Genomic DNA, 26379 nt, shown 5'->3' with positions numbered 1-26379 from the left:
AGATTATGCCTAGATCAAGACACAAAATCTTGAAAATGTTTTGGCCCAGTACTAGGCTTAATCTGTATCTGTGAAACCCGCCCTATATCAATAAGAAGGATGGCAATCTTAAACTGTATGTTGACAGCTGCCTTGACCATCTCTGCTCGCTCACTGATAACCTCAGTGTTGCTTGTGTTTAAACTGCCTAAATGACTACTCAATGACTAGGTCATTACGTCTGTCTATGGCTCCCCTCACCCCGGGCGATGCGGGCCAATAAGCGTTGCCCTCGTCAGGTAGTGACACAGTCAGACCACCAATCTGAAATGATCATGTAATCTTCAAAGCATTTTATTTTCCAATTTTTTATGGCTATGCAAAGCTATTTGAATTGTCAGATTTTGGTAATTGTGCTCTTTTTAAGAGCGAAAAGTCCCCCTGTGAATAAAATGTCTCTGTTTTTAGTGTTACCCGTCTTCATCCTCTCCCCATCCTGTCTTCCCCTTTTTCTACTCTCAGGCGGAGTACTACCACCTGTTGGCTGAGAAGATCTATAAGATTCAGAAGGAGTTGGAGGAGAAGAGGCGGACGCGGCTCCAGAAGCAGGGTATGTTGATGCCCTCTCAGCCTGGCCCTGGCATGTCCCTATCAGGCTTGGGGTCTCAGGGCATGGGTCTGGGCCAGCTTCAGCCACAACCAACCACAGGATTGCCACCCAGTGAGTGGACAGGGCGCGTATGTGATCACACAGATGTACAAAAAACACTGTGCGTTCCGCGTTTAGGTGCTTCGAGATCTCTCATTACTTTTTCACAAACACTGTAGTGCAATAGCGCTAGGACATCCTCTTTCACGCTCTCTCCCCCTTGCCTTCTCGCCTTTCCCTCATCTTATCAACTTGTCCGTCCGCCCCTTATAGATGGTCCACTCCCAGACCCCTCGCGGCCCCTTGGACCTAACCAGATGGTTAATAGGATGCAGAACCCGGCAGGTGAGTCAATGAGGACTGGAGAGAATGGCTGCCAAACAGAAACCATAGTTCTGTTTTAATTTTTTACTTGAGGTCATGTTGACTATACAGCGTTATACAGAACAACAGCCTCAAGTCGTCCTGATTACTACTTACGCTGTTCTTTCAGATGCACAGAACCCATATTCATTGCTGGATTAGATGTGTTCTCTGCATGCTGTGATCCTCTTGCTTCTGCTTTCTTTAGTTATGAACCAGTTCAACCAAATGGGGATGCAGTCTATGGGTCAGAGGTCAACCCCCCCTCTCCCCCTCACTCCCGTCAACCAGGTCAGTGCTCTCCTTCCGTCTTTACACAAAGTAAATGAGCATGTACTTTTCAATTGAAAAGCAAGCATTAAATAGGACATACTCAACTTATTCCCCTAATAAAAGGGCTTGATGATTAGTTGACCAGTTATGAGATGTGCAAGCTTATGAATAGATGAAAAAAAATTGACAGCTGGTGGTTACCAAAGAGAAGTTGATTCAATTGGCCATGCAAATTCATTTCAGTACTGTATAAATTCTAAAATGTAGAAAGTAAATCTCTAAATATGCTCCATTATTAAAGAAAAAAACACATAAAAAAACACCCGTTGTGCTTCCTGTAGATGGGGATGGGGAACCCTAGGATGGGCCAGGCCAATGTGGGCCAGAACCAGTACCTGCCCCAGGGGCAGTTCCCCGGTTCCGGTCCAGGACCAGTTCTTGGCACGGTGCAGTCTGGCATGACAGAGCCTGGTATGAACCAGCAAAACAACCAGGGAGGCATGGGACAGGTGAGAGATGTTTCAAAGCGGAGGTATATGGTCTGTCTCAACCTTAGGGTTCAATACCAACCTTTTTCCACTGGTGCTACAAATGTTTTCAGTTGATGGTTATGGAATTAGATATCTGCCAAAAGGTTAAGCGTACGTATTGTTGGGATCATAAAGTCCATACATAAATTGGTATGATTTCAAAAGGTAATAGGTAAATACGTGAAACGTAAACATGAAATTAGATATGTGAACGTACCAATACCCTTTTATGACTTTTTAGATGGTATATTGTTGCTTTCCATCTCGATTTATTTATTTACAGATTGTTTTCTATGTACAGACTCTTTTTTTCTTTTTCTTTCAGTAATCTGACATTTGCCATGATATGACCCGAACGTAGCTCTTCGACGCATTGAAGTTAGCAATAATAAGTTGGACTGCAAGCGCAGTGCTCTACCATAGCATTGCTATTCCCGATTTCATGTAGACTGCATAACGACATTACACCGGTGGCCAATAATGCGTTTAGGTATTAAGTAGAGGTCAACCAATGTTTTTTTTTTTTCAGGGCCAACTTCGATTTTTAGTGATCAAGGTGACCAATGACCGATATTTGTGGCCGATATATATTTTTAAGGTTTTTTTGTTAGGTTTTTTACTGTCAAAATGTTTATAGGAAACTGAACAGTTGAAACATTATATTTTGAAGAATAAAGTTCAGGGAGCTCCTCGCAGCGTTTCTAAATTTTATATAGATAAATAATTAACTACCGGTAAATAGCTTCCCAGATCAGGTACATTTTACTGTTTACAATCTTTTGATGACTGAATTAAAACCTTTCTGTAACTTTTGCTGTGGTGTAGCCATCTGCAATGAATGGGGGTTTCAAAATAGAAGGTTAAGAGGGTCAAAGAACTAAAATATGCTTACATTATTAGAGCCCAAAAATACTAAACCTATTACAGCACACAAGCATTGGAAAGCCTGTGTGTCTAAGTTTGTTCCAAGTCTGTGAATGTAATGTATTAACATGATGACAGGGAACCAAACAGCATTATTACTGGAGGAGTATTTCTACTATTGTGTCATGCTTAACATATACCAAGGCTGGTCATATTCTATGTGCAAGAATTAGCGTTATGTCAAGTTTTTTGCTAGTCAGCTGACCAAATGAATGGCAAACTTATTTGAATGCAATAGCTAATGTAACTTTAACATCAGCTAATAAATTCAAGACTCAATGTTAGCTACTGGTGTTAACACTCATGTTATGTAGTTTGCAATGTAACCAGTATAGTAAGTGCAAATTATACGGAGGTGAAATCTTTAACATTAGCAAAGTCTTAAACGTTACTTTTGCTAAACCTAGCTACCATCATGTAAAAAAAAATAAAATACGGGAGAGTATTCTGTTATATTAATTGTTAAATTACTGAAAACCTTAACTGCATTGGCACTGATGTTAAACAAAAATATCACTGCATAAATAAACTAAAATGTTCGTGTTCGCCATCTTTTTTACTGCAACAAAGAGCTTTATGTAGGGACAAAATCTAATTCCCAAGTTTTTTTCTGCTAGTAGGCTACACATTAGTTCTGCTCATTAGTACAAAACATTAGTTCAAGCATTTTTGGTGGAGTAAAGCTAGTCCACAAAAATGTTTTACTGGGTATTGTCATCATAGAGAAACATCATAATGACCTCTCGTCTCAGCCATGGATCTCTGCGTTCTTCTTTTCCACTTCTCTCTCTCACAAACATGAGTTTTGATTTACTATACATCAAAAGTTAATAGCCAATCTGATAATTCCGTGGGCGGAACATTGAGCAATACAAGCAGAAACCTTTCAGAGATGCGGCTGCCAGAGAAGCGCATTTAAAACTAAGTATTTTATCAGCAGTTATATCAGACAAATGAACGATTCCTTTCAAGTTATATCAATTTCTTTGTTTCCACATATGACCTGCCATGTCTGATGTTACCAGAGGTGGAGTATGACACCCACGTGTAGCAAACTCATTTTCTTATCAACGACACAAGCATTGTTCTTATAACTCACTGGGAATGCAAAATGTTCATAGTGCTGATTTCAAAGAAGCATGGGGCATCTCAAGCGCCATATTTTCACTACCTTCTCCCAAAGCAGCCATCAAATATTCTAGAAAAGCGTATGTGTGCACCCACTGCACCTGTGCCTTATTTAGTTGCTAGGCAAAGAAATGGAGGGGGAATAACAAGTTAGCATTGGTTTATGTTGTCAGTGACTGCATACAAAAAGTAGCTTATTAAAAGTAATGACTTCCGTAGTTATGCAGGTATAGAGCGGTATAATTTAATTTAACAGTTTTGAGTACAAATAGTTTAATGCCAGCTCCTTTAAATGAACTGTACATGATCAGTTGCATGGATATGGTGGAGGTGGTAACAAATTACAACAATCAATGACGTGCGGTAACTTAAGCATAGCATTGTGAACTCCTTTTAAATTTACCAATTCAAAATTGAACAATTATTTTCTTATTTTGCACTATAATTTAAATCATTGCACCCCTACCATATATGGTTTCCCAGATTTTTGTGCTGTTCGCACTGCTTGTGCTTGTTATATTAGCACTCCTCTGGGAATGTTTCGGTTATGTTTTTTGAGAGGATGAGATGAAACTACCAAAACTCCAGATCGTGATGTTTTGTACTTTATAATTTTAAGCTAGATTTGTACAAGCCAAATATTTGTATGTCATGTTAACAGGGTGTTTTTATGTTTACAGATCTAATTTCACACTTGTGTTTCTTGTTTTGCGTACACCGATCAGCCATAACATTATGACGGCTGAAGTGAATCACACTGACTATCTTATCATTGCACCTGTCAGTGAGTGGGATATATTAGGCAGCAAGTGAATATTCTCAAAGTTGTTAGAAACCGGAAAAAAGGGCAAGCATAAGGATCTGAGCGACTTTGACAAGGGCCAAATTGTGATGACTGGGTCAGAGAATATCCAAAACTGCAGCCCTTTTGTGGGGTGTTCCCGGTCTGCAGTGGTCAGTACATATCAAAGTGGTCCAAGGAAGGAAAAGCGGTGAACCGGTGACAGGATCATAGGCTGCCAAGGCTCATTGATGCTCGTGGGCAACGTTCTGCTGGGATTTCTTAGGGCCTGCCATTCATGCGGATGTTACTTTGAAAAGTATCACCTAGCTAAGTATTGTTGCAGACCATGTGCACCCTTTCATGGCAACTGTATTTCCTGGACAATGTGCCCTGCCACAAAGCAAAAATGGTTTAGGAATGGTTTGAAGATCTCAATCCAGTCGAGCATCTCTGGGATGTGCTGATCCATGGAGGCCCCACCTCGTAACTAACAGGACTTAAAGGATCTGCTGCTAACGTTTTGGTGCCAGATCCCACAGCACACCTTCAGAGGTCTAATGGATTCCATGCCTCCATGGGTCAGGGCTGTTTTTGGTGGCAAAAGGGGCACCTACAATTTTAGACAGGTGGTCACAATGTTATGGTGTATATGATCATAAACTTTTATGTATGGATTTTATGATCCAAACAATACATATGCTTAACCTTTTGGCAGATATTTAACTCCATAGATGGTGCAAGTACATGACTTGATGGCACCAATATTTTGCGTCAGTGTAGAATTAATAGCTTGTTGTACTATTTCATTAGCATTTTTAATGGTGCTTTTTATTGTTCCCTATGGCATGTTTGCCAACCAACCCAATTAGTTTGAATGTCTAAGTACTTTTCTAAAGCATTGGACTATGACATCCCGCTTTCAAGACAAGTCCTTACCTTGCCAACTGTCAACTGACACGCTAGCCCACTAGTTGTTTACCTACAGTCATGTGGAAAAGTACTCTCTCTGGTCAGTTGTCTACTACATATTTGGACAAATGTAAGAAATCATAAAACCTTAACCAAAAATGTTTGCAATTAACTACCCTACCTTTACCATACAATTGGGTACACCAAAACAAGTTAAGATATTTTGAAAGTGTTTTGTAAGTAAATTCCAGCCTTCCAAAAAACTGTTGATGTGGATCTGGTCATAACCTTGGCTTTGTGGTTACACATGTTCACCTAGAAACATAAATCGGGGGGGGATACAGATTTTATGCACCGTATAAACGCTTTTTGGTAACAATGCCATTAGATTGTTTTTGTGGAGCAAGACTGGGGATGACATTAATGCTTACATTGAATAATCGTAATTTACCATGCTACAAGTTAACACATTAAGGTTTAGAGTGACATAAGCAGCAGATTGAGAGGAAAAGTAGGTCGATTGAAAAGGTTGTGAAAGGAATTTTTACTTTTCGCCCTTTTTGCTCTGCTCCGTTTATTCTGTGAGTCACTTGGTTGCAGGGCAGCAGGGGAGGGCCAAACCAGGGGGGAGGAAAAGGGACCGGGAGAGTCATAAATGGTGGAGAGGGAGGAGAGTTGAGTAAAAGAGGCTGTTTCCCCCCCCCCCTCGTGATTGTGTTTATTACCATAGAGCCCTTTCGTCTGTCCCCTCAGTAGGTTGTGGTGCACTCACATAGCAACTAACAACAACACACATGGCTGGTTTTTATTTTAAGCACTTAACCCAACTTTATGAAATCATGATGACAATAATATCAAAGTGGGTGACTTGGTAACAAACCATTTCACTGGCATCCTAGCAGCACACAAAGTGCTGTACTGCTACATGTTAGTCGACGCATGGAACAGCATCCGTCATCAAGTAGATGCTTGAAACAAACGACTGTTTGGATATGCAATTTGTATACGTTCTGTAAAATTAAACCAACTAACACATTCTCACACAACTCCAACCCTCCTTATTACAAAAGCAAGTACTCGTGGTAATTAATGAATGGGTGCTTAAACAGTTTCAGCCTCAGACTGAATTCAGTTGCTGTTCCAGGACCCACACGCTCATATGTAAATATCGGACAGTGGTTTCATTAAATTTAAATTTGAGTTTTGATTACATCTTCCGTAGTTTTCAACACAGTGCTTCACTTGGAATTATAGCTTTTCCAAAGTTAGTGCATTAGAACATTAGCTTGTCTCTGATCCCATAGTTGTTTTATCTCCTGCCACTGTGGTCTTGATCAAGGCACCCAGTAGAATCATTATGTTGGCCTACTGAAACCCATGTCAGCCCCATTATCTGGAAAGCTGTTTGATGGGTGTATAGGCATTTGCTCTAAACATGAAACCCATCTTTTCTAGTTATGGTCCTTTAGTTTTTTTCTTTTTAGGCTGAATTGTGGTTAGAAAATGACTTGGATTGGGGCAAACCAATAGCTTCCCTGATGGATGGTTGGCCATGACCAAAGACTTTTTCTGTAATTTCTGTAATTTATGCACAGTATGAAAATAGTTTATTCCGCTATTAGAATGTGTTTTGGTGGTAATGCCACTGGTGATGACATGAATGCTTATGCTAGCAAAAGCATCAAATAATAACTTACTATGCTACAAGCTAGATGTAAGATAACTGTCAACTCTGTCATTCTTTTATAAACTGTGGATCCTAATGATTCTGAAGTTCAGTTTTTTTCTTTCTCTTCAAACAACAACTCGCTTGCATACTGGCCTACAACACTGAGGCGGATGTGCACACTCAGTGTCTCAAGGACAGGCGGATGTGCACACTCAGTGTGTCAGGGACAGGTGGAAAAGAGGGTCAGAGAGGGGAGGCACCTCTGGTCTCCTTTTCCGCAACTTTTATGGAGGGAGGTTGTGGGGGTGGGTGCACGGAAGGAGATTCCCAATTTCTTGGAAATTGGAACAGAGCATCTTGTGTATTAACAAATGTATATTAATTAAGCTGCTGTTAGACATGATTCACAGACAGTGGCGATACCATAAGTGGCGATTAAACACAATTCCTAACATTAATGCCTATTCTCCATTTTTTTTTTTTTTTACATTAAGAAATATACCTCTGAAACACTCTGGACAGCTCCTGCTCAAGTCAAGCACTGACTAATGATGGGTAGGGCTCAAAAACAAAATATGCTAACAGGGACAAAATAACGAAGTTAATCATTGTAAATGTATCACGCACATTTACTTTGACAGCGCTAATATTGATGATTGCCTTTATGCCTAAATATGCACAATAGACTATCATGTATCTGTTAACTAAAATGCACATATAATATGGTTAATCGCCATTAAAAAGTCTTGCAAGTTTGTTTTTTTATGAACTGATACTCAATAGTTTATTCTGAACTGGTGACAAAAGTATTAAGTGCCTACATTTTCCATACTGGCTTCTGGTGGAAATCCATGACCCTGCCGTTACAAGCACCATGCTCCTACTAAATGAGCCACACAGGCTGTTAAGACACAAACGTACGATTTCTTTGGCAGATTCCTGTATATTAACCTTCTACATAATGTATGAATGCTAAAAGCCCTTTCTCCTCAATCCACAGACTCCGATGCCCACTTCTTCACCTCTCCCCGTAAACAGCCCGCTAGCGGGCCCCGGCTCTGTCGGCGGTGGTTGTGGTGTCCCCTCAGTGGGGCCCATGGGTCCCCAGAGTGTGGGTGGAGGGCCCTCGTCCAACCTGCCCCTGTCCAACAATCCTCAGCAGTCTAACTCCATCCCCCACCTTTCAGCCATGCGCCAGAGCTCACCCTCCCCTGCCCGCAGCCGTACCCCAACGCCTCACCAAACGCCACCCAGGCTAGCTGGCTCCCAGACACCCCAGCCCCACACCCCTAACCCGCCTCAGTTGGTTCCCCCAGCTCCTCAGCAACAACTGGGGCCTGGTAGCCAGGGTCCAGGATCCAACAAGCCCATGCAGCAGGGGATGGGAGCGGGTTCCACCACACCATCTCACCCTGGTCATCCCTCTACAACCCCCAACCCCCATGGAAGCCAGCACCCTCGCACGCCACGCACTCCGGTGAGATTAACAGTTGTTCTAGAGTTCGAGAATGAATGTATAGTTCCTTCTGTACCTCTCTGGAGCATTTTAGAAATACAAGTATCTCCAACACATGGTATAAATAGTACAGATGTCATCACTACATTGCCTCCTTGACTGTACAATCACTGGCAACATTTTGCTGTAATCGTCAACATCCAATGTATACATACCCTGTAACCTGTCAGTGCATCATTCAATTTGTAAATGATTCTGCCTTACTGCAACTCCTTTGGTAGTAGTCATACTCACTTTTAGCATCATTTTCTGACTGTATCCTGTTGTCTTGCTTTCTCCCTCCCACCCACCCAGATGTCCCAGAAGGGTGGTTTCCAGTCCCAGGACAGCCAGGCTCTCACTCCGGCGTCGGTCAGCAGTGTGGACACGGCCTCCCAGCAGGCCTCCCAGTCAGACACCTCTGCCTCCGTCGACCCCAAGGTTGAGGTCAAGCAGCAGCCAGACGAGGAGGACGACGGGGACGGGGACTGTTCCAAGGGAGGGAAACTGTCCAACGTAAAGACTGAAAGCAAGCCTATCAAAATTGAGGGGGTGAAGAAAGAGGAGTGCGGCGGCGGCGGCGATGGGGGCAAATGTGTTCCCATGGAAACATCCTCATCGACCGGGGTTAAAGGTGAAGACCGAGTGAAGACTGAAGACCGGAAGCCAGAGGTGAAGAAGGAGCCGAAAGAGGAGGAGAAGGGATCGGACTCTCCTGGTACTCCGTCTGGTGCCCAGAGCAAGAAGAAGAGTAAGGGTCGTTGTATTCTGTTGACTCATCTGTGTGGGCATATACAGCGTATGTGTCTCTGTGTAAATATTTCCCAGCCTCTGCAAACGTATGCCCTGTTAGCTTGTCTGAATCCACCCCTAACCTCTATTCACCCCTTCCCACTCGGTCAGTCTTCAAGCCAGAGGAGCTGCGGCAGGCCCTGATGCCCACATTGGAGTCCCTGTATCGCCAAGACCCAGAGTCTCTGCCCTTCAGACAGCCTGTAGACCCGCAGTTACTGGGTATACCTGTAAGTGTTGTGAATTAACTGTTTGTTTGGTTTTTAATGATGTGTTTTTACCCCAGTTGAATAATAACCAAAGTCTTGTATAATATATGTCTTGACCTTCTGTGTCCACTCTTTAGGATTACTTTGACATAGTGAAGACCCCCATGGACCTGTCCACTATAAAGCGTAAACTGGACACCGGTCAGTACCAGGAGCCCTGGCAGTACGTAGATGACATCTGGGTCATGTTGAACAACGCCTGGCTCTACAACCGCAAGACGTCCCGCGTCTACAAGTACTGCTCCAAGCTGGCCGAGGTGTTTGAGGCTGAGATTGATCCGGTCATGGTCAGCCTGGGCTACTGCTGTGGCAGGAAGGTGAGCTACAGGGACAGATTTAGTCTAACACTTTGATCTATTGACTAGAAACCTGAGTACATTTTCTGACTTTTCTCATGAATGGATAAAGTGGTCCACAGAGATGACCGGAGTGTCGCCTTTAGTAAAAACAAGACAGCGATGTGGACATTGAGGCTAACCCCCTCAGATGGACCATAAGACCTGACAGCTGTTGACATTTACTGTGACAGTGAGCCTGAAGGGCTGTGCGACCCTTTGCCAAAACACTCCTCGGGCCTGGCCAAATTACAACCACGATCACGCCAGATTTCCTGGTGCAGTAACCAGCTGTAGATTTACATATATCAACCGTTCTAATTGGGTGTAATGATGATCGTGAACAAGGCCCAAAGATTTCACTGGTCTCATGATGAAACGCCTGGCACTTGATGTCTTGGAGGAAGTTCATTTTGGAATGAAAAGTGTTCATTTGTATTCTAATAGTTTTCTCTCTCTTTTTTTGCTCAGTTGGAGTTCTCGCCCCAGACGTTGTGCTGCTATGGGAAGCAGCTGTGCACTATCCCCCGGGACGCTGCCTACTTCAGCTACCAGAACAGGTATGTAGAAACAGGATGACTGACACTCAGTGATCAATATTAAAATGTTATCTCGATTTGTTTCTATGGGAATAAATGGTTTGCAACTTCATTTCCCCATTTTTAATATGTACTGTATGTGCTTAACGCAACATTTTAACAGTTGGTCTTTTCTTGATACCTTTCTGGATATATTTTACATATTTCTAATGAACAGCACATGAATCGGTTATTGAAAAAATTTATGTTCTAGGGCTGTCAAATGATTAAAGGGCCTGTACATTTTAGTTTTCTGCCTCAGGATATTTCAGCCATTGCTACCGGCGTGCACTCAAACCTCATTAATATAAATAAGACTGATGTCACAAAACTGTACAAGGTAACTGTCAAAAAAACAGCTGTACATATGAAATGCATTTGTCTGACTGATCTTTTTTCAGTTTCCCAAAAAAACAGTAATTTGCCAGACGTGACAATGCTGGTGTCTGTAAAATAGATGTCAACTGAATTTGCGGCATGATGCACAAGACCATTTCCGTTGGGAGAATTCACTGAGCAAAATGTTTTCAGTGGTGCGCAACACTGAACTACCTGTACAGGTGCATGATTTGATCCCGGTTAGAATGGAAGTTTTACAGGACCTTTAAAAAACGTTTCTTCCATGAACAACAATTCTCTTAGATTGGTCTACTTGTTTTAATCATTGTTCTTGAACTTAACATGTTAACATAAGTAATTTAACAAAAATATTGTCAAGCAAAGCAGATTTTATAACAGCCTGCTACTTGGTTAATTTAAAATAACAAAACATTAATTTAAATTTCAACGCTGACAAATCTGCAAAAGAAAGGAATAATATGGATGTAGCAATATTTACTATATCTTTAAATTATTTTGAGTTTAGGTGCCAGATTGAAAGACAGTACATAAGAATTTTCAAAAAAACAAGTATCACCTGTAGCTCAGTTTCATGTTTCCTCCTTTTAAAGGGTCCGTGTGGAAACTCGTGCTTCGAAACAGTTCAGGGCGGTAAAGTCAAGTAGATGGTTTTAAATTCAATTAAATTTAGCGGCGATAAACGTGTTATGTTATTAATGGATTGACTTTGACAGCCCTAGGATATTTACACATTTGCGACCACACTGAATGAAACCTGATGGGAAAATAAGCAAGGACCCACTTTAAAATGAGCTCTATGATAGAACAACTGTCTGTGCCTTTTGTTCATCTGTTTAGTGTGTGCCTTGTCCCATGCTTCCCCTCCTGCCCCAGGCCCCATCAGTTGATTCTGTCGCTGCCCTGAATGTAGCTGTGGTGGTTTTGCTCATCTTCTCATGTCCAAACGCTAATCTGTGCTTTGCCTCGGCCTTCTGCTCTATGTTGTCCTGGATGTTGTCTTGTCTTGTCCTCTCTCCCCTCTTCATTCAAATCATCCCTCCATCCAACCATTTCTGTCCCCTCCCTGTCGTCGTCGTCGTCGGTTCATGTGACATCTGCATTGGCTTGCTTTTGTCTGGTCCAATCATGCGCCTACAAACCCTATCACTCCCACCCCCTTCCCCTTCAATTCTGAATCATGATTGGCTGTTCTGACGACGACCCCTGCCCCGCCCGCTCTGCGCTCCTCCTCCTGTCTCCTGTGTGCCTGCGTGCTTGCTCCCGCACTGTCCTGCCGTGCCTTGCCCTGATTGGTGGCTACCTCCCCGTGCCTTCTCTGTGATTGGCTTTGCTGTTGGGGACGGTGTAGTTCACCAAAATTTGGGCTTCTTGCTGACAGGTACCACTTCTGTGAGAAGTGCTTCAACGAAATCCAGGGGGACAACGTATCCCTGGGAGATGACCCCTCCCAGCCTCAGACGTGAGTAGAATGTTACTGTCTTAAGGTTTAAACTCCATTTTATACTTTAGGCTTTTTTTTGGTTGACCCCTCATTTGCTAAGCTTCTCCCTCGTATCAGCTTTAAAGTACCTCTGTTTGCTGTTATTGTGACTGTTTATCCCATTTATTTGTTGATATGGAATTGTCATAGTTGATTTTATTGTACTTTTGTACTGTCTGTTTCTAACTTTTAACACTCTTGTTTCCTACAAATGTCTCATTTCAGTTCCATTGGTAAAGATCAATTTGAGAAGAAGAAGAATGACACACTGGACCCTGAATTGTAAGCCCACCATTAGTTGCTTAGAGTTCAAGCAGTGATAGCATTGTGAGCGTAGTGTAGTTGTGGATTTGTACTAAGTTCCAGTGATTTATATTTTCTCTTTCATCCCTGCAGGCTTGTGGAATGTATGGACTGCGGACGTAAGATGCACCAGATCTGCGTCCTGCACAATGATACTATTTGGCCGTCAGGGTAAGTCTAAAGGATACGCATTGAAAACAGGAATAACTAAAGTGCATTTACAGGCATTTATACATTTGGTTGGGTTCTGAACATTTACAGTACTGTTAGTAGAATGATTCATGTTAATTATGTTGCCAATTAACCTTAAAAGTTAAACTTTAAACCATGTTAATTCATGCACCGTAAAAAAGCGTAGAAATCATTATGAATGGTATGTAATCAAAAATTGTAATGATATCTGTTTGGCCATTCTGAAAATCATAGCATTGGTTTGGAGTTGAAAGCTTGTAGGAAATTAGAGGAACCGTATGGACATTTGAAAGTTGGTTTTGTGTTGAAGGCTGAGAGTTTATGCTCCAGAGCAGGATATATGGTAGCAATAATTGTATGTAAGAAATCAAGTCATGTTTTGCTTTCAGCAGGCACATCTCATAACTAAGTGTTAAGCCAATTATTGTTCTAAGGCTGACTTCTCCTCCTGCCTCTTTCACCATCCAGTTTTACTTGTGATGGCTGCTTAAAGAAGTTAAATAAGACTCGAAGAGAGAACAAGTATGCTGCCAAAAGTAAGTGTGAATACATTCTTTCTCCCAAATTATAAACTATTTCATTTGGTTCCTTGACGCTAAATGTCCGAAAGCTCTGGTATGTCAGACCATAGTTTCATGGGATGATGCGGAGTGGTGATGTTTTTTGTTTTTGGTAAGTTGGTATTAATTTCATCATAACAATAAAAAGACCCTGAGTTTGTAGCATATGACAGATTCTTTATATATATACATATATACTTTTTATAGTGTGCTTAGAAGTTGCCTTTAGCAAATGTATTTCATTTTTGCTTTTATATTCTGTTTTTGCCAGACCGCATAAGCGGAGCAGGCCAAGAAGAGCGACTGACTGACTACCTCGTTCAATAGCGTTGTGGTTAGAGACGCGGACTGCTAAACAAGCTCCCGCATTCAAATCTCATTAAATTCAAAACAAATGATGCGTTAGTATTTGTTCCGGATGGACAAAAACTTAGCTGGCTACAACCTTCAGTAGCTACGTTCTAATAAGCCTAAAATAAAACAGTTAACGGTTATATTGTGACTTTCAGGTGGATTGTTGAAGTATGCATCCATACATGCTTTTTGGGGTAATATAGACTAGATCACAATCCTTTGGGCAGTAAAATAGTAGGGGTTTCCACGATTCTCTCGTCTTTTCACTTGACGAGAAAGTCAGTTATCATCACCTATATTGATAGTTAGTTTTTGTATCTGTGTCATTCACAAAAGAAAAGCAAACGTTGTTGTGCCATGAAATGGCTTTGGCAGTGTATAGTTCATCAGTCTTGCTTTTTTTTTTGCACTAGTTTTAGCCTTTTTATCTTACTCACTTGTATCTGCACTAACATCTCTTCCTCCGTTCCTTTTTTGCTCCAGGGCTGCCTCAGACTAAGCTTGGCTGTTATTTGGAGACACGGGTGAATGACTACCTGAAACGCCAGAGCCACCCTGAGTCCGGTGACGTCACCATCCGAGTGGTCCACGTCTCTGACAAGGTGGTGGAGGTCAAACCAGGCATGAAGTCCAGGTAAAGACAGGGACCACAGTTGGAGAATAGTAAGCAATGTTACCGTGAGAAAACGAACCAAAAACGTGGATAACCGTGGCAGTATAAGTCAGGATGAAGTGGTCATTGGCTGAATCCCAAATTGATCCCTAGCCGCAACTACTCCCTTAGTGCTTATGTATATCCTTTCAACCTGTTTTTTGTTTTTCATGACCATGTACAACCAAGTGTTTTTAATGTTTTATTATTTTCATAATGTCTACTGACAAGGAACATTTAGGAGTCATTGTTTTCATTATAGGTACTGGATAACTATTAGTTAGGTATCTCTTTCTAATACGGGTGTAACAGGCAGGACATTCGGTTCGGTACACTTTATCGTCCAAATTTATATAGTCTAGTTTTAACCACACGTTAATTTATGTGCAAAAGAAACATTGTAAACGAGTTTCCCCCTGGAAACAGATCTTTGAGCAGTAATGAAGCAACTGAGGTAGCCTAGAACATGTAACTTTGCTTGTTGGTGGTGGGCAACTGCCAATCAGAAAAGGCATGTCTGGTATACGCTGGTTCCTTTTACAACTTTTCCTACCATACAATCTTTCCTATAGAAAAATTGACGAAAATGTAATCATTCGTATCATTGTTTGGGAATACTACTAATAAATAGCAAGACGTTTTATTAGTTATTATAAATGTACGTCGTCATCAAATACACAAACATTAGCTCATATGACACTGGTAGCTACAGCAGCTGCTATATCTCCTATAGAGAAATTCAAATTTTCATTAACCGAAGTTATCGGGTATCCTACCTGTGCGGATCGACATCATACTACTATGTAGCTGTGCTAGCTAGCTACAGGAGCTAGTAAATGTGAACTCCCGGCATTGATAAACACAATAGTGTACATGCCTACAAGCGGCATAGTCCTGAACATGATTTTTCTAAATGCTATTAAAATTCCGTCACTAATTTTAAAAAACATGGAATGTTTTTTTATGACATGCGTGACTTCACGTTTATTGTTTATGTTCGTCAATCAAAGCAGTGTCGGTGTAGTGACCCAGTCAGTCAGAATGATGCAATATATACTGTTAGCAAGTGGATGAAAGTTAGCTAATTCAAGGGATGATGGAATATATTTCCATAAATAATTAACTATTAAAATAATTTTGCTGCAAAATCCTATGTGAAGCTAGGATGTATAATAAAAGACATTTGGGAGTGCAAAAAATGGCGAGTTAACACTAGAACCGCCAAGCCTTTCAGGCGAACATTAACAGCTAGAGCCGAATCGTCGTCATTAGCACATGAATTGGTCCTATTCACATACACATTCTCCTCCACAGCGTCACCATCCAGCCAGAGCATAATTTAATCTACTGGGTCATCATAAAACTATATAGAATAGTCAAAAAAAAATATGAATTACGGAATTTGTTTGTTTTAAATGGTTACTGAATTTGAAAAAATACAAAATGTGTGTTGAAGGTCTTCTCATACAGGGAAAAAGACAAAAGAAAATACATAAAACGATTGCTAAGAACAGCCAATCTATAGGTGCCATGAATAAGTTCTCGATTAACTTATCGAAGAAGTTATTAGAAAAGGACAAGGTCCAATATGGCTATGTGAACGACGTGTCTTTGCAGCTCTCACCCAGGGGTTTCTAGTGGGGCTATCAAATTTATTTCAACACCAATGCATAGCTCTAATGGTAAAGAATATCGTTGAATAATTATGTAGAATATTAATCTTCAGTAAAATAAGTAGAGAAAATTCAAAGAGTGATGATAGGATGTGTGTGCCATTAGTTTCTCATGGAGGAGAGTGTAGCTTTCAAAATGGCAGTTTTATTTTAATTCCAAACTCAAATGCCAATTCCTGTAGGCATTTGGCGGTCCTAGTGTTAAGCAAATAGCTGGCTAACTTAGCTAACTAGCTTCTCTAGATTTCTCCACCCACTAAACTCGTGTTTAGAAATTTTGGCTTCAGCTTTTGTAGCCGAGTTTTGCATGTCTAGCACACAGCTTCCATATGCGCGCTCGCTCTTCTCTCACACGAACGGCCATTGAGCCAATGTTAGATGACGAGAGCGACACCCGCTCCTTTTGCGTGTTCTGTAGTGCAGCTCGTGGTTATTGATAATTTTACAAACATGTATTTGTTCTTTCCGATTACTATTCGAACAATAACGCATACTGTTCAGATAATAAAATCACATCCAGTGCACATCCCTGGTATGCATTCATTCCACTATCCTTTGTCTCACAGTTGTTTGTGTCGGTTTCTAGGTTTGTGGACACCGGGGAGATGTGTGAGTCATTCCCATACAGAACGAAAGCCCTCTTTGCGTTTGAGGACATCGATGGAGCCGATGTCTGCTTCTTCGGCATGCATGTGCAGGAGTACGGCTCAGACTGCCCGCCGCCCAATCAGAGGTAATTGCCATTTTAAGCATACAGTTTGTCTCAACTGTGTTGGGGTGTTGTATGTTGACGCTAGAGACGTCTGGCCCTAATCCCTGCCTTTTGCGTCACTCAGACGGGTGTACATCTCGTACCTGGACAGTGTTCACTTCTTCCAGCCTCGTTCTCTGCGGACAGGCGTCTACCACGAGATTCTCATTGGCTACCTGGAGTACGTGAAGAAGCTGGGCTACACCACAGGCCACATCTGGGCCTGTCCTCCCAGTGAAGGGGACGACTACATCTTCCACTGCCACCCTGTGGACCAGAAGATCCCCAAACCCAAAAGGCTGCAGGAGTGGTACAGGAAGATGCTGGACAAGGCTGCGGCAGAGCGCATTGTCCATGACTACAAGGTGAGTGTTCCCACGGGAGGAAGGCATTGTGCACAACTGCAAGGCGATTATGGCCACCGGAGGAAGGCTGGCGACGGTTCCTGTGGTGCCTGTGATGTTCAGTGAGAATGCCTTGCTTCCTCTGCAAGTGGAGGGTTCAGAGCCCAAGGACTGAGTCATGGATTGGTTTCTGCACTGCTGCACCTTTTCATCCCTGTATGTGCTGTGACACATTGGTGCTGGAAGTCATATGTTAGGTACAGCAGGACTGTTGAAGGTTTGTTAACGCGTTTGGTCATCTTCCAGGACATCTTCAAGCAGGCTACGGAGGATCGCCTCACCAGTGCCAAGGAGCTGCCCTACTTTGAGGGGGACTTCTGGCCCAACGTCCTGGAGGAGAGCATCAAGGAGTTGGAGCAGGAGGAAGAGGAGAGAAAAAGAGAGGAAAACAGCACTTCCAACGAGAGCATAGATGTAAGTGGGATGGACATTTACTACAAGGTACATTGCAGTGCGTTCCTATGGATCTTTTTGGGTATGTTTTGATGTGATTTTTAATGTTCTTTGAATCACTGTGACAATGGAGAAGTTATTTTTCGTAGCACTTGTATGACTTGCTATTCTAAAATGTCTGTCCAATTTGAATTGTTCTTGTTACTACTGTATAATTCACCGTCTTCCCCATACCTCCAGGCCACAAAGGGCGATAGCAAAAACGCCAAAAAGAAGAACAATAAAAAGACGTCTAAGAATAAGAGCAGTATGAGCCGAGCCAATAAGAAGAAGCCAGGCTTGCCTAACGTGTCCAATGACCTGTCTCAGAAACTTTATGCCAGCATGGAGAAACACAAAGAGGTAAGAGGCAGAGACTTGTCATGTTTATAAAGGAGAATTGTCATAGCTTTGCATTGTCATTTTTGAAAATGTCCATATATCTTTTCTTTCAAAAACAAGGACATTTCTAAGGGACCCCAAACGCTCACATAACATTTGACAACCAATACAGTAGCTACATAGCTTTGTGTACTGCAGCAATATGCCAGATTTCAAGCAAAGATGACTCACACTTTCCAAAACCTTGGCTCATATTTTACAAGTACATTTAAATTAAATTATTACAATTTATTTTGGGAAGGCGCAGTAAGTGGCTGAATCAATAAGAAGATTAAGCATTATTTTAGTAGCTTTCTGAGATGCTTGAGAAGTAACAAAAAATATGCATAACAAAACAAGTCTGTGTTTTGGTCTTGTTGTGGCTACAACACACTGCGCACATTTCTGTACCATGAGAAGGATGTATCTCATTCACTTACACTTATAACTGTGTTAACACTCCAGGAATAAAAGTTGGTTGCTTCTTAATCCTGCTACACCGCTCAATTTCAGTCCTCAGTTTGCAAGATTAATTTCTTAAAACCTAGTAAAAGGTCTTCCTTCGAATGTTGTGTCCTTCGATGTGATTCTCGGCTCTGTATTTTAATACTACGTCTTTATATTCTCCTAACCCCTGCTCTCTATTCTCTCCTCAGGTATTTTTTGTGATCCGTCTTATAGCAGCACCAATGTCCAACACCCTGGGCCCCATCGTGGATCCTGACAGCCTGATGGCCTGCGACCTGATGGATGGGCGTGACGCCTTCCTCACTCTGGCCCGGGACAAACACCTAGAGTTCAGCTCGCTGCGCAGGTCCAAGTGGAGCTCCATGTGCATGCTGGTGGAACTACACAACCAGAGCCAGGACCGCTTCGTCTACACCTGCAATGAGTGCAAGGGCCACGTGGAGACACGCTACCACTGCACAGTCTGCGAGGTGAGCGGTTTGAGAAGGGTTAGAGTGGGCTAAGGAGGAGGAAGGTCGGGATCAGAGGGGAGGGTTAGGGTGGTGATGAAACTCTCACTGAATCACTGTTCATTAAAAATAACGCAATCGGCTCCATTTTATGGATCATTTTACAATATGCAACATGATAATGGTCGTAAATGTGGTGATCAAGAAAAAAGATTAGCAAACTGTGCCATATGCTAAAACCATTGCGAAGTTTGTGGAGCATTTATTCTGTGTTGCAATTATAAAAAGTGATCATTTGAAATTATAATTTGAGTTAAGTGCATCGGTATTTTAAAACTTTCGTTGTCTTACAAACCTTAAAATGAAGAAATCTAAATATGGGCTGTATTATACAGGGTTTCCCAAACCAAGGGCCCCCAGACATTTTACACTTTGATTAATTACATTAAGATTTTCAAAGACTTCATAAAAGGCTTGTTGGCTACCTAGACACTTGGGAATAAGTAAACCTACCCCGCCTGTCCAGGGAGCTTTGCTAACCATTTATTATACCTATAGTTGTTTAAAAAAGTGCATGTGGAATTTTGCCTTGTAAACATTTGGACATATAAGCGCAATTGATACCATAGAGCAGGGATGTCAAACCGGTTCCACGGAGGGCAGAGTGTCTGCAGGTCTTTGGGGTTTCCTTTTAAATTGGTTCCCAGGTCAGACCTGAACATCCAGGTGGGGGTAGAAATTAACCAATTAGTGAACTAATTAATCAATCAGGTACAAGGTGAGAGTGAAAACCTGCAGACACTCGGCCCTCCGTGGAACCGGTTTGACACCTGTGCCATAGAGGGACACATTTATTTTCTAAAATATGTTGACATTTTAAATATAAAGTTTCATCTTAAGAAATGATTGTAGTACTAAAATAAAAAAGGGATACCATTGTTGGTGCCATTTTGAGGAAATAGAATTGTAAGCTTCACTAAGGCCCAAAGAGGCTTTTCATTTTTTATTTTATTTGCTATGGTCTCATGCTAGTGTTCCATCTAAGCTGCCGTTCTTTAGCCATTTTACAGGCATGGGTGGATTTTAGTGTTCTGTTGTCCAGCCTCCCCGTGTTCAAGTGAAGATTACATATCTATATGTCCAAATATTTGGGGAAAAAATAACTTTCCAGGGGTTTCATTTGTGTTTTCAAGTGATTGTATGAAACAATTTGCTGGATTAACACTTAAAAAATTGCTGAATCGTTTTCTGTAATCATCTCCTTTGTCTTTTGGATATAACGTAAATGTTGAATCCTCTCACAGGACTATGATCTGTGCATCACCTGCTACAACACTAAGGGTCACATCCACAAGATGGAGAAGCTTGGTCTGGGCCTGGATGACGAAAGCAACAATGCTGCCGCCTCATCCATCGCCAACCCAGGGGACTCCCGGCGCCTCAGCATCCAGCGCTGCATCCAGTCCCTGGTTCACGCCTGCCAGTGTCGCAACGCCAACTGCAGTCTACCATCCTGCCAGAAGATGAAGCGCGTGGTGCAGCACACGAAAGGTTGCAAGCGCAAGACCAACGGCGGCTGCCCCATCTGTAAGCAGCTCATCGCCCTGTGCTGCTACCACGCCAAGCACTGCCAAGAGAACAAGTGCCCCGTGCCCTTCTGCCTGAACATCAAGCACAAGCTGAGGCAGCAGCAGCTCCAGCACCGTCTCCAGCAGGCCCAGATGCTGCGGAGGAGGATGGCCAGCATGCAGAGGGTGGGCCAGCCCCCGCCGGGACCAGGGGGCAACGGTGGCCTACCGTCTCCGGGAAACAATGGCACGACCGGGCCTAGTACCCCTGTGGGGACGCAGCCACCCACCCCTCAGACACCCAACCAGGGGAACATGCCTCCAGGACCCCAGCAGGGGATGGGCCAGGGTCCCCCTGGACAGCAGCAGCAGATCCAGCAGCACCAAATGCACCACCAGTTTCAACAGCAGATGCAGCAGCAGCAGCAGCAGCAGCAGCAGGGTGGAGGGGGCATGATGAACTCCCCACAACAGCAACAACAGATGGTCCAACAACAGCTTCAGCAGCAGCAGGGTCAGTCTCCCAATGTCCAGCAGATGCAACACCAAGGAGGCCTGCCTCCCTACACCCCTAGACCTCCAGGAGCCTCCCCCCTCCACCAGTCCCTGGGCAAACCGGGTCTTGGCCCAGCCACCCCTCCACAGCAGCAGGCCAATCCCGGCCAAGCTTCCATGGCCCAGGGACAGCAGCAGCAGGGGCCCCCTCCGGCTGCGGTAGAGATTGCGTTGAAGATCCAGCGTGTGGCGGAGACCCAGCGTCAGATGGCCCAGGCTCAGATCCTCCAGAGGCAGCAGGCGGCCCAGGGTGGAGGTATGATGTCCCCTCACCCCCACCACCAGAACCCCCAGGCCCAGATGCAAGGCATGACCCACCCAGGAGCGGGCATGGTCGGGCCTCAGGGAATGAATCCCCAGGGCCAGGGTGGGGCAGGGAGGACCCTGATGGAGCAGCAGCAAGCTATGGTTGTGGGTCCTGGAGGCCTGCAGCAACAAGGTGGTCCCCAGTCCCAGCTTCCCCCCCAGGTTCAGCTCCAGCAGCAGTCCCAACTCCAGAACCCTAACCAACAGCAGTGGGGTGGTGCAGGTGGGATGACCCCCCAGCAGAGGCAAGGCATGATGGGACAAATGGGTCACCTGACACCCCAGCAACAACAGCAGCTTGCTCAGCAGCAACGGCAGCTCGTGCAGCAGCAGCAGCAGCAGCAGCAGCAGCAACAACAACAACAACAGCAGCAACAGCAAGGTCAGCCCCAACAGCAAGCAGGACAAGGGGGTTTAATGGGGCTGATGGGAGGTCCAGGGGCTGTGGCCGGGGCAGCAGCGGCAATGGCGGGGACTGGGAACCTTCCCCAGGCAGCTCTACAAGACCTGCTGCGTACCCTCCGTTCCCCAAGCTCTCCTGGTCAGCAGCAACAGGTCCTTAATATACTCCGCTCCAACCCCCTCCTCATGGCTGCCTTCATCAAGCAGCGGGCTGCCCGATACCAAGGAGGTCCTGGGGTTCCGGGGTCCCCGGGGGTGGGCCCTGCAGGTGTGCGGTTCCAGGGGGCCCCGGGTGGAACAGGAGTGGGCCCCGGAGGGCCTGGGGGGACTCAGGTAGTAATGGATGGTCAGCAGGTGAACTTAAACCCTGGAGTAGCTCAGGCAGGGATGAACATTGGCCAGGGAGGAGGAAATATGGCCACTATGGCTCAGATACAGCAGTTGCAGCAGCAACAACAGCAGCAGCAGCAGCAACAGCAGCAGCAGCAGCAACAGCAGCAGCAGCAACAGCAGCAGCAGCAGCAGCAACAGCAGCAGCAGCAGCAGCAACAGCAGCAGCAGCAGCAACAACAACAACAGCAGCAGCAGCAACAACGGCCCCTCCTGCCTGGAACTCTGCAACAACAGCAGCAAATGGCAGCCCTACAACAACAGCAACAGCAAGGTGGTATACCAGGCCAAGGCACCCCCATGTCCAGCATGAATCCCCAGTTTAGAGAGCTTCTGATGAGAAGGCATCTGCTGCAGCAGCAGCAGCAGCAGCAACAACAACAACAACAACAGCAGCAGCAGCAGCAGCAGCAGCAACAGATGAGTAACAATAGTCAGTTCCAACAGCCCCAGACCCCACAACAACAGCAGGGTCCAGGTCAGCAGGGCTTCATGCAACAGGCCCAACCTGGTCAACCTGGCCAGCCCCAGCCTGGTGGAGGAGGACCGCCACAGCAGGGGGGAGGCCCCCAGGGTCCCCAGCCTGGACCAGGGCCAGGCCAGCAAGGACAGGGCTACCCGCAGGTAGCCGCGGCCCTGCAACAGAGGCTGCAGCACCAGATGCAAATGCAGATGCAGCAACAGCAGCAACAGCAGCAACAGATGCAGCAGCAGATCCAGCAGCAGCAGATCCAGCAGCAGCAGCAGGATGGTGGCAGTGGGCCTGGACAGCTCCAACAAGGGCCGCAGGGACCAGGGCCACAGGGTCCCCAGCAGGGCCAGGGTGGTCCCTCCCAGGCACAGTCGTCCCATGCCATGCTCCAGCAGGCACTCCACCAGAGAAGGCTCCAGCAGCAGCACCTAGGGGGGGGTTCGCCAGCTCAACACACCAGTCCCATGAGTCCCCAACAGCAGATGGCCCAGTCCCCACACCCCCACCTTCAAAGCCAGGCTCTTGGCGGTCAGTCCCTCAGCAGCCAGGTGCGTTCCCCTCAGCCCTCCCCCCGGCCGCAGTCCCAGCCGCCCCACTCCAGCCCCTCACCACGCATGCAGCCCCAGCCCTCCCCTCACCGTATTTCCCCACAGACCCAGACAGGATCCCCGCACCCTGGTCACCTCTCCCAGCACCACCCCGGAATGGGGGCCCCCCAAAACCCACAGCTGTCGCAGCAGCAGCAGGCAAACTCTGGGGACCCGGGTACATTTGGTTCGGACCCTAGTGCCATGATGTCCCAAATAAGTGGAATGGGGGGGTTGCATGGTCCGGGACAGTCAGAGATGTTGTCTAATAATAACCAGGACCTGGGGACGAACATTAACCACAACAGTCTAGACATTATGTAGCCGCCTACTACTACTACGTTTGTCTCAGTGTTCTGAAGAACTGTCCTCATGGGTCTGGCTGGGATGGAATGAAGGTGGGATGGCAGTTTTAGAAGTTATTTTATTTAATATTTTTCTGATGTATAAATGAAAAGAACTGAACTTCCTATGGGAGATGCAACATTAAATCTACAAGTTAATAAATGAATAAATTAAAACGAATGATAAGTTATTGCTGTTAATATATACATATATATACATATATGTGTATGTATTTTTGCCAATTGTGTACAAAAGGTGTAAGGGGTTTCTGGATGGGAAAGATTTCTTCCTTAGTATATGACACAAGTAATATTTTTGGGGACTGAGAATTTTGCCTTTTTTTACGAATATTTTTAAGATTTTAAATGTGGTGGAAAATTAAAGAGTGACAATACAATTTACCTTTTTATCGTTTCGTTTTCCTCCATAAAACCAGTCATGATTGTATCTGTTTTGCAGAGAAATGTTTTTTTTGTTTTTGTTTTTTTTATGATATAATTATATTAATTTTGCTGGATCTACAAACAAACATCACAACATATCTTCCTTTTTTCTTTTTGTAGTTTTTTTAATTTACGTTTTTTCCAGCGGATGTACTTTGCGACTGCTACAATTCACATAGAATATATTTTTGTTAATGACTGTTCAAAAACCGAGAGGGTTGTATTTTTTATTTTGACCTTTTTTATGGTTTTGTTAGGGATCCAAGTTAAACAGTGTTGCTGGGGAGGTGAATGCGGGGTGACGGGAAGCATCTCAGGTTGGAAGCTTTCCGTTAGGCGTCTCCTACAGGAGCCACTTCTCCCGCTGCGAATCGTCCCTGCTTTTCTTTCCCATGAATGTGGACCCTCCCTTTACCCCCACACTAACTACAGAACGATTGAGATGAACTTACTGCTGATGTTGCTAGTTGGCAGCTGCCAGCTGATTCAGAGGATGGGTGGATCTGTGTAGTATATCCTTATGAACTGAAACATGGAGGAGGAGGGAGGGGGGATTTGGAGGTGGGAAAGTTGTGGAGGGGTTTCCAAGGAATAAACGTTTCTTAATCCTTGTGGTTTTAGAACATTGTCAACAATGCTGCCCTTCCCCTCCTCTCTTCCTGGTTACATCCCCCTCTTCTTTGGCCCTGAACTTTTGGGTTTAATTTAATGTTAATACTGTACAAAGAAACTGTGGAATTTAATGAAATACTGTTTTTGTAATAAAATGAAAAACAAATTTGAGCTGTACAGACTTTCAAACGATGAGCAGAAATACTTTTTCCACTGCTGATTTTTAACTCATTTGGTTTCCTACAACCTGGGCTCCTCCCAAACGATGTAAAAGTATTGAGTTTTGAAAGGTACAGTGTGGGGTGTGGGTCATATGAGCACCAATGCGCCTTTATGTGTATTTTTTGACAAACTGGTCATTGCAACAAATCACGCCTTGATGATTGCTGTGAACTCCAACACTTTCACATGAACACATGCACAAAACAAAACTGGGGAGTAGGCTTATTGGTATGGTCAGAAAATTGGATATTTTGCCTCATTAAATAATTACACAAGATTTCACAGTTCACTTATTTTTCGCTAAAGGTTGTTTTTTTTGGGGGGGGGACACAAAAAGTGGCAATATATCTTGAGACTTATTTTATAAAAAACAAGGAAAAAACTTGTCTTTTATATATAGATATAATTTTATTTTATTTTTTTGAAAATAAAACTTGAAGCTACAGGAATTAATAGATTAAAAACTTTTTTTTTTTAATTAAAGATAATGGCGATGCAAAATGACACCGTGGTCATTCACAGCCCTCTTTGGGACTGAATATATCATGCCATTTTGAAGAAATGTTCATGAACATGCATATAAATGTATACATACTGAATCACTGTACAAACCATGGCAACTGAACAACTTTGTTTCATTTTGTTTCTTCCTAAAGAGACTGGAAATAAGACTATTTAATATTTGTTTAGTGTTCAAATGAAATCTTTGACCACTTTCCTTTTCTCTTAACATTTTGGTGCTTGCTGAGAGAAAGCAAAAAATATATAACTGTTGCTCCATTTTCATTAGTTTCTTTTTTTAAGTTATTTTGGTGGTCTGTTTTTTGCCAATAAATTAATTGTACAATAAAGTATGTTTGTACCATTGGAAAAATACCTGTATGGTGTTAAGGCTTTTATTTCAGTTGTTACAAATATCCATTACATGGTAGAATAATTTGGAGAATTCAGCCAGAGATGATGTGAATCGAGATTGTCTTTGCACATAATCAGTCCACATTAAGTAGATCATTTAGGCAAGTTTGGGTCTTTTGTATGCGCCTCTATGCTTTAAATGTAGGTACAAAAACAAAATATGTCAATCATTTATTAGATGCTTGCTTTTGTAAGTGAAAATGTGTTTGGGGTTGAAATGAAGACTGCTTTAATTCAAGAGCATTTTCATCTACATTGGAATAGACCAGCGGGTCAGTAAATACAGACAGAGTGTGGCCAGTCTTTAGGAACAATCTAGAATAGCAAAGAAACAATAAATTGGGACAGGGACAGTATGAGTCGTCGGGCAGGAAGTAGATGTTCTTTGGATACGGAGAACTAGGTGATATCAGTGTGGGTAGTCCA

The 26379-nt window shown here is 43.6% G+C and overlaps 1 protein-coding gene across 1 annotated transcript in view; it reads left to right on the top strand.

The window, feature by feature from the left end:
- Positions 1 to 25914, top strand: part of ep300a (E1A binding protein p300 a) — a 38851-nt gene extending 12937 nt beyond the window's left edge. Inside the window, exons 10-29 of the mRNA XM_013133810.4 lie at positions 502 to 589; positions 902 to 973; positions 1200 to 1282; positions 1606 to 1773; positions 8209 to 8685; positions 9019 to 9454; positions 9607 to 9725; positions 9842 to 10081; positions 10571 to 10659; positions 12416 to 12496; positions 12743 to 12799; positions 12914 to 12991; positions 13481 to 13548; positions 14410 to 14560; positions 16838 to 16984; positions 17088 to 17367; positions 17653 to 17820; positions 18040 to 18201; positions 18876 to 19157; positions 20441 to 25914. Coding sequence (XP_012989264.3) covers positions 502 to 589; positions 902 to 973; positions 1200 to 1282; positions 1606 to 1773; positions 8209 to 8685; positions 9019 to 9454; positions 9607 to 9725; positions 9842 to 10081; positions 10571 to 10659; positions 12416 to 12496; positions 12743 to 12799; positions 12914 to 12991; positions 13481 to 13548; positions 14410 to 14560; positions 16838 to 16984; positions 17088 to 17367; positions 17653 to 17820; positions 18040 to 18201; positions 18876 to 19157; positions 20441 to 23740 — 6546 coding nt within the window. The 3' untranslated portion in view covers positions 23741 to 25914. The remainder of the gene's footprint in view (positions 1 to 501; positions 590 to 901; positions 974 to 1199; positions 1283 to 1605; positions 1774 to 8208; positions 8686 to 9018; positions 9455 to 9606; positions 9726 to 9841; positions 10082 to 10570; positions 10660 to 12415; positions 12497 to 12742; positions 12800 to 12913; positions 12992 to 13480; positions 13549 to 14409; positions 14561 to 16837; positions 16985 to 17087; positions 17368 to 17652; positions 17821 to 18039; positions 18202 to 18875; positions 19158 to 20440) is intronic.
- Positions 25915 to 26379: the final 465 nt, after the last annotated feature.

Source organism: Esox lucius, chromosome 5, assembly GCF_011004845.1.
Source record: "Esox lucius isolate fEsoLuc1 chromosome 5, fEsoLuc1.pri, whole genome shotgun sequence".
NCBI classification, from domain to species: domain Eukaryota; kingdom Metazoa; phylum Chordata; class Actinopteri; order Esociformes; family Esocidae; genus Esox; species Esox lucius.
This window is presented reverse-complemented; position numbering and strand designations above follow the sequence as displayed.